The sequence below is a fragment of the Colobus angolensis genome, unplaced genomic scaffold (assembly GCF_000951035.1).
Source record: "Colobus angolensis palliatus isolate OR3802 unplaced genomic scaffold, Cang.pa_1.0 Scaffold392, whole genome shotgun sequence".
NCBI classification, from domain to species: Eukaryota; Metazoa; Chordata; class Mammalia; order Primates; family Cercopithecidae; genus Colobus; species Colobus angolensis.
In genome coordinates, this window is record NW_012117288.1 from 686,610 (window position 1) to 699,284 (window position 12,675).

The 12,675-nt window shown below is 55.9% G+C and overlaps 1 protein-coding gene across 1 annotated transcript; it reads left to right on the top strand.

Annotated features, from left to right (window-relative positions):
* The first annotated feature begins 5,528 nt into the window (after positions 1-5,528).
* RNF112 (ring finger protein 112) lies at positions 5,529-11,909 on the top strand. The gene is made up of 14 exons (XM_011955021.1): positions 5,529-6,027; positions 6,188-6,228; positions 7,079-7,364; positions 7,520-7,726; positions 7,862-7,993; positions 8,156-8,260; positions 8,663-8,713; positions 9,022-9,078; positions 9,158-9,232; positions 9,370-9,487; positions 9,641-9,810; positions 9,889-9,942; positions 10,129-10,203; positions 10,317-11,909. The coding sequence occupies exons 1-14, from the start codon at positions 5,974-5,976 to the stop codon at positions 10,785-10,787; spliced, it is 1,896 nt and encodes a 631-aa protein (XP_011810411.1). The 5' UTR covers positions 5,529-5,973; the 3' UTR covers positions 10,788-11,909.
* The last annotated feature ends 766 nt before the right edge of the window (positions 11,910-12,675 follow it).

The window sequence follows — 12,675 nt, forward strand, 5'->3', positions numbered from 1 at the left end:
CACATAAAGTGCTTGGAACAGCGCCTGTTGGGTGAGGATGTATGATGTGTGCCTGTGCATGTAAGGCAGTAAGAGTGAGCCTGTGTGTAAATGTGCATGAGCATGAGGCCTGAAGGTACACACATATTTGTGTGTGAGTATGAAGGAGTGAGCACGTGAATGGATGTGGATGTGCAAGTGCAGTTGTGAGGATGTAACTGTGTACATGTGTTTGTGTGTGTGTGTGAGCACTGTGGGTCTGTATCAGGCAAGGTGGAGTTATGGATGTGCATGTGGCACAGTGTGTGAGCAGAGTGTGGGATACATGGAATATTTTGACCATATGTGTATGGTATGTGTGAGGATTTACATGGAAGGTTATGTTGGGGGAGGGCTCACCAGGTGTGTGAATGCATGCATGTGTGTGTGCATGTGTGTTCGTGTGTGAAGCTGGCTCTTGCCCACATCAAGGGACTCAGAAACCTCCCCAAACAGGGTCCTAGTCTGGAAAACTGTATTTTTGATTCCTGAGGCTGGTTATCCAAAAAATGAGTCTACCTTCACTCCAACTCCCAGCCTGGAAGCTAGAGCCAGAGGTCAGGAAGTCAGGTCAGCAGCCTGAGCTGGGCCACCAGGAGCCTGGTTCACAGGGGTGGAAGAGGCAGAGGGAGAGCAGGTGCTGGGAGCTTTCAGCTTCAGGATCTGGAGGCCAAGGGCTGGATTTGGGCAGAGGTCTGACAGGGTGGATGGCATGGAGCTAGTTGATGGTGCAGGACCAGCCCAGTGGACGTTGGGACTCCCAGGTCCATACTTTTTGAGTCTGTGCAAGGTCTTGAAGGTAGTGATCCTGTCTGGGTGAGTTATGGCCCTATTCCTGGCATTTTTTTGCTGGGTAGAAGCACCTCACACCAACTCGGCCAATATTTGTTGGTGAATGAATGGACAACAGGTGAAATGAGAAATAAGTCTGTCTCTAGGGCCTGCAGTTCACTCCCTCCCACAGCTCAAGCTCCACCCCTGAAACCCAGGACTTCCCCTCCACCCCAACCCTCTCTGTGGACTCCACTCTCACTCAAGTCACTGCTCAGCCCCCAACAGCACCTTGAGGGCCTGTCCACCTTGCAGGAGCAGGCCTGGCTCAGTGTGGCTCTTCCTGTCCCATTGAGTCCCTGGGGAAGGTCAGAGGCCACTTAGGGGCACCATGGGAAACCTGAGTGGTAGCCTCACCATAGTTAGAAAGCAAGCAACTAGGCAGAGTGGAGTTTCTTCCATTCCTTTTCAGATTCACTGTGGTCCACGTGGGATAGTCATCCTCCAATGAGGGCCTCAGCTGCCAGGCTCAAGAACTTTGCAGGTGCTGGGCCCTTTGACTGTCTGGAGGACTCTCTCTAATCAGAGCAAACACATTAAAACATGGGGCATCCACAGCCCAGGTTGAGTTGAAGTTTTTTGCCATAAATGTTTTTCAAAGGATAGGATCATCTTTTGATAAGACACATTATTTATCTTGGTGTCTGAACACTTTTTTTCTTTTTTTGAGACAGGGTCTTACTCTGTCACCCAGACTGGGTGCAGTGGCACAATCTTGGCTCACTGCAACCTCCACTTCCTAGGCTCAAGTGATCCTCCCACCTCAGCCTCCTGAGTAGCTGGGACTACAGGCACATGTCATCATGCCTCGCTAATTTTTAAATTTTCTTTTGTAGAGATGAGGTGTCCCTGTATTTTGCCCAGACTGGTCTCGAACTCCTGAGCTGAAGCGATCCACCCACCTCGGCCTCTCAAAGTGCTGAGATTACAGGTGTGAGCCACCATGCCTGGTCGATGTCTCAACACTTTACTGCCATTACTTTCTCTGTTTTGGTCACCCTGACTTCTCAGAACCTAGCACTGTGCTCAGCACTTAGTAGGTGCTCAGTAAACATGTGTTGAATCAGTGCATTCATGACTTGAATCTGACTTTACAGATGATAACTCAAGCTGGGTTTACCAGCTAACATCATGTAAGGGGTACTAGGACATTAAACTAAGTGGGTGTTACTTTTGATTTTGAAATTTTCTTTTTGTGGTTTGGAGACCCTCATTTTTCCATTAGGTTTCAAACATTCTTATAGACCGTAGACTCAGAGACTTGTGGAGCATAATGGATAAAGCGGGGCTGCCCATAGATATGGACCCAGGACTACTACAGCTGGCCTCCCTGGGCCAGGGGTTCCTCTTGGAGCCCTAGATAGCATCAGAGGCCTCTGGCTGCAAAGGAGCAGGGCCCATCGTTTATCCAGGAGCAAGCCTGGTGTTCCTCCTATCTCCTATCCACCTGATCGGCCTGTACCATGTCTTGAGGATTGCCCTCTTGCCTGGGTATGATCCCAGGTGGATCTGTATTTCCACTTGTAGCCTTGACTTCTCCAACAGCACCCCCAGCCTCCCCGCTTGCCCCTCTAGTCTGTTGTCCATACAGCAGCCAGAGTGGGCGGGGCCGGCTTCACAGGTATGTATCCAGTGCAGCCACTCCAAGACCAGCGCTCAGAAGGGCCGTGTGCCTGGGCTTCAGTGCTCTGGCCACCATCTTGAAACAATCATGTTAGCATTGAATTTGTGCTCTGTGAGTGAAGTCTGATGGGAAAACAGCACCTTCACTGGGAATTTGGAAGCTGGTTTGTGTGTGTCCCATGTTCCACTGCCTTCCCAGCACAGGCTCTTGGCTGCCCACTCCCAGGCTCCTGGTGTCCCCACCTCTGCCCCACCATGGCTGCCCCCCTCCATCTGGAGGCCTGAATGTGGGCTCAAGGAGGACTGGGGACTGCTGGATTGGCCCCTGGCATCTTAGGGTGTGACAAAGTGGTGACTTTCCCCTCCCCAGGCTGAAACTTAGCATAGGCTTCTCCACGACCCCCAATCCAGGTATTGAGCATGTCTTAAAATGACTGTGGCAATCTGGAGGGGCTGCCTGTTGGCCACGGGTGGAGGCAGTGTGCCATGAGAAGAGGCAGTGGACTTTCTTGCTTCTGGTGGGGACTTTGCAGTTACGTTTTTCACCAAATCCGCAAATTGTATAACTAGCCTGGCCAGGCACCGTGGCTTATGCCTGTAATCCCAGGACTTTGGGAGGCCGAGGTAGGCAGATCACTTTGAGCTCAGGAGTTTAAGAATAGCCTGGGTAACATGAGGAAACCCCGTCTCTACTAAAAAATACAAAAAGTATCTAGGCACGGTGGTGTGCACCTGTGGTCCCAGCTACTGGAGAGGCTGAGTCTGGAGAATTGCTTGAACCCAGGAGGTGGAGGCTGCAGTGAGCTGAGATCATACCACTGTACTCCAGCCTGGGTGACAGAGTAACACCCTGTCTCAAAAAAAAAAAAAAAAAACAACTGGCCGGGTGTGGAGGTGTGGTGGCTGAGGCCTGTAATCCCAGCACTTTGGGAGACCGAGGCAGGCAGATCACCTGAGGTCGGGAATTTAAGACCAGCCTGACTAACATAAAGAAACCCCGTCTCTACTAAAAATACAAAAATTAGCCGGACATCGTGGTGCATGCCTATAATCCCAGCTACTCAGGAGGCTGAGGCAGGAGAATCGCTTGAATACAGGAGGCAGAGGTTGCGGTGAGCTGAGATCACGCCATTGCACTCCAGCCTGGGCAAGAACGAAACTCCATCTCAATAATAATAACAAAAATAAATAAAATTACATACCCAGCCCTAAGAGTGAGGCTTCTACCATACATGTTTGCCCTGCAGGATCCCTCCTGGGACACTGACTGGTGAAGTCCCCATCCCCTCCTTTGGCCCCTGAGGGCCTGCATGTCCCAGGCCTGCTCTGCCCTTCACCTTGGTGCACCCATCTTAGTATCAAATATTCCTGCCAGGCTAGCCAGACCTCCTTCATTCCCCAGAATGGGTTCTGTGTCCCCTCTCCTCTGGGCCCTGTACATGTGGTTTGCCCTGCCTGGACAGCCTTTTTCTACCTCCTTGCTTATCAGGACAGCCTGACACCCCTCCTCACCCGCCCCACATCCAGGTTCTCACCCAGATCATAGCAATGCCTTTTCATTGTCCAGTTGGGATCTTGGGGAGGACAGAGCTTTGTCTCTCTTGTTTCCAGCTGTACCCCAGTGTGAGACACAGTGCCTGGTGCTCAGTAAGTATCGTTAAGTGAAGACTGATTGTCCCATCTGCTTCCTCACATCTTTGCCTGGTGATGAGCAAATGGAAGCTCAGAGAGGGCAGTGACTCACCAGCATTTCATGCTGGGATGGAGGCAGGTTTAGAGCTTGAATCTGAGTCCAGCGCCCACGCTTTCTTTCCTGCAAGGATGAAAGGCTACAGGGCTTGAGAAAACCCTCCCTTCTGCCCTGAAGGCAGAGCTGTGGCACGGCTCAGGCTTGCTTCCTCATCCCCTGAGTGTGAGGCTTTGCTGCCAACACACAGGGGCTTGTACCACCTGGGGCAGGAGGAGATATAGTCTATGGCATTGCTTCTCTGAATCTGATTGATTCAGCCCACAGTCTCAGGTCCTCCAGACACTAAAATGAACAAGATCCAGCCCCAGCTTCAGGGGTGTCTCCACCTGCTGAAGGTGGTCTCGGCTGAACTTTTCTAGGTTCTGAATCCCACCTCACCCCAACCCTTCTGCATCCTAGCTCCTAAGATGTACAAATGACTCCGCTGCCTGGACTAGTGGCTTTAGGTAGGTAATGGTGGCTCCTCAGAGCACAGAGAGGTGCACTGGAGTCCCAGAGCCCCTGAACCGGGAATCAAGCCAGGATCTGCCTGGCTCTGAAGCCTGGGCTGCACCAAGCTTATCACATATCAGACATCCCCAGCCCCGAACTGCCTGAGAACAAGACCGCACCCAGTTGGGAGGGGTGAGGGAAGGAGGCTCTAGGGAGGCCACAGCACCTGTGCTGGGCCTGGGAGGGTGTCCCAGGAGGGATGAGAAGGAGCAGCGCAACCAAGCCAGGGTGCAGAGGCAGGGAAGAGTGGGGCGAGAGAGAAGAGTAGAAGGAAGGTTCAGCCCAGACAGCAGGCTGGAGAGTTTAGATTTTGATCTGATGGTAGTAGGGAGCCACTGAAGGTGTTTGAGCAGTATGAGGTCATCTGTGCTGGGGGATCTATGCTGTCTGTGCACTGGGGAGTGGAAGGGAGTCAAGGAGCCCAGTCAAGAGGCCATTAGAAGATCCAGAGGTGGCTCATAGTTTTGATAGATTTCACTCTGCTCAAGTTTGAGGCAGGGTGAAGCCACTGGGAGGGAAATACACCAGAGAACGTGGAGGGCCCATGGGTGCTGAAGAAGGCTGCAGCTGGGTTGGGCATCAATGACATAAACCTGAGGGAGGGCAGGGGCATGTGCAGGGCCACGTGAAGTAGGGTGGCATTCAGGGGCTCTGTACGTAGTGGGTACTCAGTAACTGTTCATTGAATGAATGGATGAATAACTCCTTGTTTCTGGGTCAGCTCTGGTCATACCCTCTCCTGTTTCCCACACCTCTTCTCTTTGCCCACCCTGTCCTGTGGCCCTGGGGAGACCTCAGCTGGCCCAGTAGAGGCAGTGCTGGCCCGTGGTTCCGCCGAAGGGCGCCTCCATGTTTGTGGGTGCACTGCACGCCTTCTCCCTCTCTGTCCCCCTCCCCCTCCCTGTCCTTATCTTTCCCTTCTGTCTCCATGGCGACTCACCACCTCGGCTTGCCTGCATCCCAGCCTCTGCCAGGGATTCTGAGCCGGGCTCCATCCCTCCCTCCTCGGAGCCCTGCTACCCGCAGCCCTGTCTCCTCCCCCTGGGGTGAGTCCAGCAGCAGCCTCCTCTTTCCCGGCTGTCACATTTCTTTTCCAGCTCTGCCTGGGAGTCAGCTCCTCGGGGAGACCATCCCCCAACCTCACCTTCCACCTGCCGCAGCCCGCTAGCCTTTCCGGGAGAAAAGGCATCCTTACCTTTGGTTGAAGGTCTCGGGGCCTCCCCCTCTGCATCCGGACCCTCTCCCCATCCCAGCCTCCCATGCCGAGGCCCGCCTTGTCAGTCACTTCCTTTTGTCATCGGCTTGGCAAACGGGCAAGTCTTCAGTCCTAAGATCGGGAAAGAGAGTGGGGTGGGAAGAGCCCTCTTGGGGTGGGGGATGGGCAGGGTGGGGGAGCATGAGGAGTCCCTGGAAACCCAGGATGAAGATAGAAGTCTGGATTCTGTTCTAAATCTTATTATTTTTTTCTCCAAGGAGAGGAAACAGAGCTTCATGGGAAACAGCGGCAACAGTTGGTAAGTAGCGGGGCCTTCCAGGCTGGGATGGGTGCAGTGAGACCAGGCAGTTCAGTTGAAATGGCCGGTCCCAGAACACAGAGCCCGGCAGCCCAGCCAGGAGGGCTGTCCGCCTGAGGCTGGATCCGCCAGGCTGTGGAGGGAGGGACAGGAAGAAGCAGGTGGGTGCTGCAGGGAGGCAGATGCCAGCTCAGAGCAGAGAGCGGAAGGAATCTTCTAAGATCCAGAGCCATCTGCCCAACTGCAGCACAGGCTGCTGCCTTCTCCTCACTGTCCCTGCAGCATAGTGTTGTGGAGGGTATCATGCCTGGGGGCCTGGCTGAAGTCAGCACCTCATGGAAGCAGCCCCCTGCAGAAAGCTGGGAGAGGCTCTTCCCAAGCATTTGCACCAGGCACTGTGCAGACAGCTGCACACGCCTCCTCTCAGATGGTCACCCCAACGGCCCCATGAGGGATATTGCTATCCTTTCCACTGGGACAGTTAGGAAATTGGGGCCCAGAGAGGGGAAGGAACTTGCTCACATTTGCGTGGCTGGGATGTGGTTGAGTCCCTTCTACCCAGACTTTCTCCCTCTCAGACTCTCTCACCACTGCTCTGCTGCCCCCACTCTGAGGCCCCCAGGTCCTAGGACACACGTCAGTGAGGAACTGGCAGAGCTTGGCCTCTCTGGAAGCAGCTCCGCCTTTCCATGGAGGCACCAATGGAAACTGGGTTGGCACAAAGGGTACTTCACTCCCAAGCCAAGGTCCCAAGACCAAACCAAGGTTGTGGTCTTCCACCACAACCCTGGCCGGTACCCCCTGCCCCCAATAGACATCCTGCTTTTCAGTGGCCTGTTTTGCCCCACAGGTCCCACACACCTTTCCCCAAGTTGGAGCTGGGTCTGGGGCCCCGGCCCATGGCACCCCGGGAGCTCCCCACCTGCTCCATCTGCCTGGAGAGGTTGCGCGAGCCCATCTCGCTGGACTGTGGCCACGACTTCTGCATACGGTGCTTCAGCACGCACCGTGTCCCGGGCTGTGAGCCTCCCTGCTGCCCTGAGTGCCGCAAGATATGCAAGCAGAAGAGGGGCCTCCGGAGCCTGGGCGAGAAGATGAAGCTCCTGCCGCAGCGGCCGCTGCCCCCTGCGCTGCAGGTCTGGGGACTGGGTCTAATCAGTCAGACCCAAGAGGAGGGGGTGGCTTTGGCCCTATCTAGAACATCAGGACAGCACCCAGAGCTCCAGGCTGGACACACTCCCGGGTCAGGAGCTGGTCCTGGATGCTCAGGGGCCCCTTTCTTCTGGCCCAGGAGACCTGTCCTGTGAGGGCGGAGCCGCTGCTGCTGGTTCGCGTCAATGCGTCTGGGGGCCTCATCCTTAGGATGGGGGCCATCAACCGCTGCCTGAAGCACCCCCTGGCCAGGGACACCCCGGTCTGCCTCCTCGCTGTCCTGGGGGAGCAGCACTCAGGGAAGTCCTTCCTCCTCAACCACTTGCTTCAGGGCTTGCCGGGCCTGGTGAGGGCAGGGCGGAGCAGGATGGGGGCGGGGAGCAAGGATGGGAATCCCTGCTTGGGGGAAGCTGGATCTGTTATTCTGGTCTGTGGGGACAAGGAACCGACCAACTGCTGCTCTCCCTTCTCTCCCCTGCAGGAGTCTGGTGAGGGTGGCTGGCCGAGAGGAGGAGAAGCATCCCTGCAGGGGTGTAGGTGGGGTGCCAATGGCCTTGCCAGGGGCATATGGATGTGGAGCCACCCCTTCTTGCTGGGGAAAGAAGGGAAGAAGGTGAGGGGGGAAGTGGCAGAAGGAGGTCAGGGATGGGAAGGGGAATCAAGAAGGGCATCTCTGGGGTGAGGATAGATGGGGATGGGACGGGGCAGGATTGGGAAGAATGTGGGAGAACAAGGCAGGCCTGGCCCCTTAGGTCTTCCCCTACCCCCTGCATAGGTGGCGGTGTTCCTGGTGGATACAGGGGATGCCATGAGCCCTGAGCTGAGCAGGGAAACAAGGATCAAGCTCTGTGCTCTCACCACGATGCTGAGCTCCTACCAGGTGATGGGGGACACTGATTTTGGCATCCCCACCCCACACACCCTTCTCCAGCTCAGTTTCCTCAAGGCCAGAGCATCTCACAGGCTTTGGTGTCTGGGGTCCTCACAGGTTCTGGGGCTGCCCCGGAAGGGGGAAGGTGCTCCTAGTTGGTGAAGGTGGGAACGTGGGTTATTCCTAAAGGTGGGCTGATAGTCCCTGGGGCAGCTGAAGGCCTGATGGATCGCAATACCCTCCAGGTCTGCCTCCAGCCTTGAGGCCAGCCCAGTCCTACAGCCTTCAAGGCCCCCATCTCCCATGCTCGGAGACCTACAGGCTGCCTGCAAGCTCCCCACTCACCAGGGCCTTCCCCAGTGAAGTCACCTGGACTCTGTAATCCCTCATACATGTTCTCTCTGATTCCAGATCCTCAACACCTCCCAGGAGCTGAAGGATACAGACCTGGACTATCTGGAGGTACAGAGACCTCTGATGTTGGGTCACCCCCACCCCTGCCCTGCCCACTAGGCCAGGGGCTGGACCTGAAGGAACTAGGTGCCCTCCTGGTTTGGCCTAAGGTTTTATGACACTTGAACAGGGTTGAAGGGGGAGGGTGGAGAGTAAAGCATGAGATACCTGGTCTGGGGAGAGGCAGGAGAACCCCAGGCTGTGAAGTGGGAAGCCTGGCTCCTACAGCAGGCATAGGGAGGTGGGGAGACAGGTTTGGGGTGCACCATAGTCCTCAAAGTGGCGCAGCCCTGATGCTGTCTGTGTCCCACCCCCAGATGTTTGTCCACGTGGCCGAGGTGATGGGCAAGCATTATGGGATGGTACCCATCCAGGTGAGATACCTATCTCTGGATTCATTGGTCCCAGGCCCCACACCCCCAGTTGTTGGTGTCAGGACCCCTTCTCTTCCAGCATCTGGACCTCTTAGTTCGTGACTCATCCCACCCCAACAAGGCAGGGCAGGGGCATGTAGGCAACATCTTCCAGGTGAGTGGTGCAAGGGGATGGGGTGGAAGGGCCATGGACAGGGCAGAGGTGGGGAATGCTGGGAGGGGTCCCAGTAGGGACCCAAGCATGGGAGGGTGGACTTCCTAGCTCAGAGCACTCCTCTTGCTGCCTCACAGAGATTGTCTGGCAGATACCCCAAAGTGCAGGAGCTGCTGCAAGGGAAGCGAGCCCGCTGCTGCCTCTTGCCTGCCCCAGGGAGGCGGTGGATGAACCAAGGCCATGCAAGCCCTGGTGGTGAGTGTCCCCAAGAGCTGGACCTCTTTTGCGCTGCTCCCAGCTCCCCTCCTTGGGCAACCGAGCCCCTCGAAGCACCCGCCACTCCTGACCTCTGACACCCCTTCTCCTCCCAAAGCCTGCAGTCTCTCAGCATGCAAATCTCTCCCTCAGACACAGATGATGACTTCTGCCACCTTCTGGGGGCCTACGTCTCAGATGTGCTGAGCGCGGCCCCTCAGCACGCTAAGAGCCGCTGCCAGGGGTACTGGAACGAGGGGCGCACCGTGGCCAGAGGGGACAGACGCCTGCTCACGGGGCAGCAGCTAGCTCAGGAAATCAAGGTGTGAAAACTCCCTGGAGACCCAGGCGACTCGGCTGGGCCCCTGCTCTCCCTGACCCCGGCGATGGTATCTCTGCAGAACCTCTCAGGATGGATGGGGAGGACAGGGCCCGGTTTCACCTCTCCGGATGAGGTATGAGCCCCTGGGGGATCCAGAATTCTGGCAGGGAGGCAGGGAGGCAGGGGAGGCAGGGAGGTGGGAGCTGTGCCGAGGCCTCCGGGTGGGGGTCTGTGTGCCCTGGGAGTGGAGATGAGGAAACAAGCGGCGCCCCTGGCTGAGGAGGAAGGAAGGAGGCAGCCTGGGTTTTCCCGTGGACAGATGGCTGCTCAACTGCACGACCTGAGGAAGGTGGAAGCTGCCAAGAGGGAGTTCGAGGAGTACGTGAGGCAGCAGGTGAGCCCTGGGGCCTGCTCGGGAGGCAGGTGTGGTCCGGGCAGGGTCTAGCTCAGGGAGAGGATGCCTGGGGCTCCTGGTCAGGGCACCTTCTTTTCCCCTCCCTGTCACAGGACATAGCCACCAAGCGCATATTCTCTGCGCTGCGGGTCCTGCCAGACACCATGCGGAACCTCCTCTCCACTCAGAAAGATGCCATTCTGGCCCGCCATGGTGTGGCCTTACTCTGCAAGGGGAGAGATCAGACCTTGGAGGCACTGGAAGCTGAGCTGCAGGCCACGGCCAAGGCCTTCATGGACTCCTACACGATGCGCTTCTGTGGCCACCTGGCTGCTGTGGGGGGTGCTGTGGGGGCTGGGCTCATGGGCCTGGCAGGGGGCGTGGTGGGTGCTGGCATGGCAGCAGCTGCACTGGCTGCAGAGGCTGGGATGGTGGCTGCTGGAGCTGCCGTGGGGGCCACAGGGGCCGCCGTGGTTGGGGGTGGTGTGGGTGCTGGGTTGGCTGCCACAGTGGGCTGCATGGAGAAGGAGGAGGATGAGAGGGTGCTGGAAGGGGACCGAGAGCCCCTTCTCCAGGAAGAGTAACAGCCCCAGGTGATGTTGAAGGACGGGAGAGATGTGAGGTGGGGACGAAGAAGAGAGGCAAGAGGGGTGAGGGTGATGCCAGGGATTCCAAGGCGCCCCCATGTACTGCACTGCCCTGGTTGAATGCTTGGTGTCTGGGTGGCAGCTGAGCTGGGACTCAAGGTGGCTCTAGGAACCTGGGAGGCAGCATCTGGGGGCAGTGGATAGAACACCTGGCCTGTTTCTGGTTGCAGATGGTTGCCGATCTGCCCTTGTCACAGATAGGCTACATCCCAGGGTTTCTGGCTGCAAGTGAGGCTCTACCCTCCCCACCTGGCTCATTTCCCTGATGACCCTGGATTGTAGGAAAGTTAAGCAGGCACCATCCTGGAAGTCTACACCTGGGTGATCGAGAGACCTGTTCTTTCACAGATGTGAGAAGCCCCAGGATGATTGACCATGGTGTTCAGGAGCAGGAAGCACTGATGAGGTGCTGGGGACGAAAGGAAGGAGGGAACACTGGGCAGAAACAGAGAGATGGGACATGGTAGGCTGTGGCCCAGACCCCAGAGCAGAGAAACTTGCTCCCATGACTCTTCTCAAATCTGCTCCAGCCCGAGTAAGGTGGCTTCCCCACCTCCTGGCCCACAGCCCCAGGGAGGCTGTCTGTGCATCCTGAACCACTCTGTGCTGGGCCTCCCCGAGGACCTGTCTTGGGTGTGTGGCCTTTTTCAAGCCTGTTTAGATGGGGGAGTGCCCATGCCCTCTGTGAAATGCCCAAATGCCAAAGAATAACACCTTTTCTTGCATTTTGAGCTAAGCCAGACAGCCTTTCTACTAGATTTTATCAAAATCTTGCAAAGGAAAACAAAATGAACAACTTCTATTCTTAAACACATCCTTTCTCCCCTGGGCTTGTAAGATGACACAGCTTGATGCAGCTCCTCAAACACCAGGTCCCCTGGGAACTGGGGGTGCAGGAGTTCTCCCTCTGGGGGACAGAAAATCTGACTACTAGGAAGACTTCTAGGCTGTGAAACTGACTTCTAGGATATGAAACTGACTTCTAGGCTATGAAACTTATACGGTATGGGTGGGCACATTATCCTTTATTTTATGAAAAATAAAATGTGTGTATGTGAATGTCAGCTTCCCAGTATATTATTGAAACAGAATTTAACCCTCAGAGGACTTCATGGTGGGAGCAGGTGAACCAATGAGATCCATTGATGGAATGCACAGATGGGAAGAGGGAGATTGGAATTCAATAGATCCGAGGAAGTGAATGTAAGAGGTCCCCATTGAGTGGCTGCGAGAGGGCTCAGGCCAAGGCCAAGTGGTTATGGCCACCTTTGTAGGCTCTTCCACTAGGACTTGGGGTTCTGTTCCTCTTGTCTCCTCTCTGAGAAACTGCTTCCCATGATCCTGTCAACAGGCAGTCAACAAGCATCTGTCCCAGCGAGAGGACAGAATGGAGGCATAAGCAGAGAGAGAACTTGATCAAGCCTTGAAGGAAGGAGGAGCCCAGGACCACTTCTGCAGGGCTCAGCCAGCCAGGAGTTCACCCAACTGATTCTCCTCCCAGCCCTGCTCCCCAGCTCCCCATCTCAGAATCACAACAGCAGTCATTGCGTCCAGTCCTGGCATTTTATAGGTGCACACCCAGAGAGAGAAAGTCTCAGATAAGTCTGTGCAGCTGCCAGTGACAGAAGCAGGGGAACCCCGAAGTCCTGGTTCCCGAGCTGGTGTTCTTCCCCAAGTCATTTTGTTAAGGTCAACTGTGCTGAAATTGAGATGCTCCTTTTCAGATGCTGCTTCTGGCTGATCAGGTCCAGCTCCAGGGAAGTGTGTGGTGGGCAGAGGCAGGAACATGGTCTAGAACAGATGGCTCAGCAGTGAAGCTATAGTT

Excerpts from the sequence above, each read along its gene's own strand:
- RNF112 (XM_011955021.1), top strand. The coding sequence starts at position 5,974 with ATGCCGAGGCCCGCCTTGTCAGTCACTTCCTTTTGTCATCGGCTTGGC. Across the intron at positions 7,365-7,519 it reads CGCTGCCCCCTGCGCTGCAG|GAGACCTGTCCTGTGAGGGC; the intron begins GTCTGGGGACTG and ends CTTCTGGCCCAG. Across the intron at positions 8,261-8,662 it reads CGATGCTGAGCTCCTACCAG|ATCCTCAACACCTCCCAGGA; the intron begins GTGATGGGGGAC and ends CTCTGATTCCAG.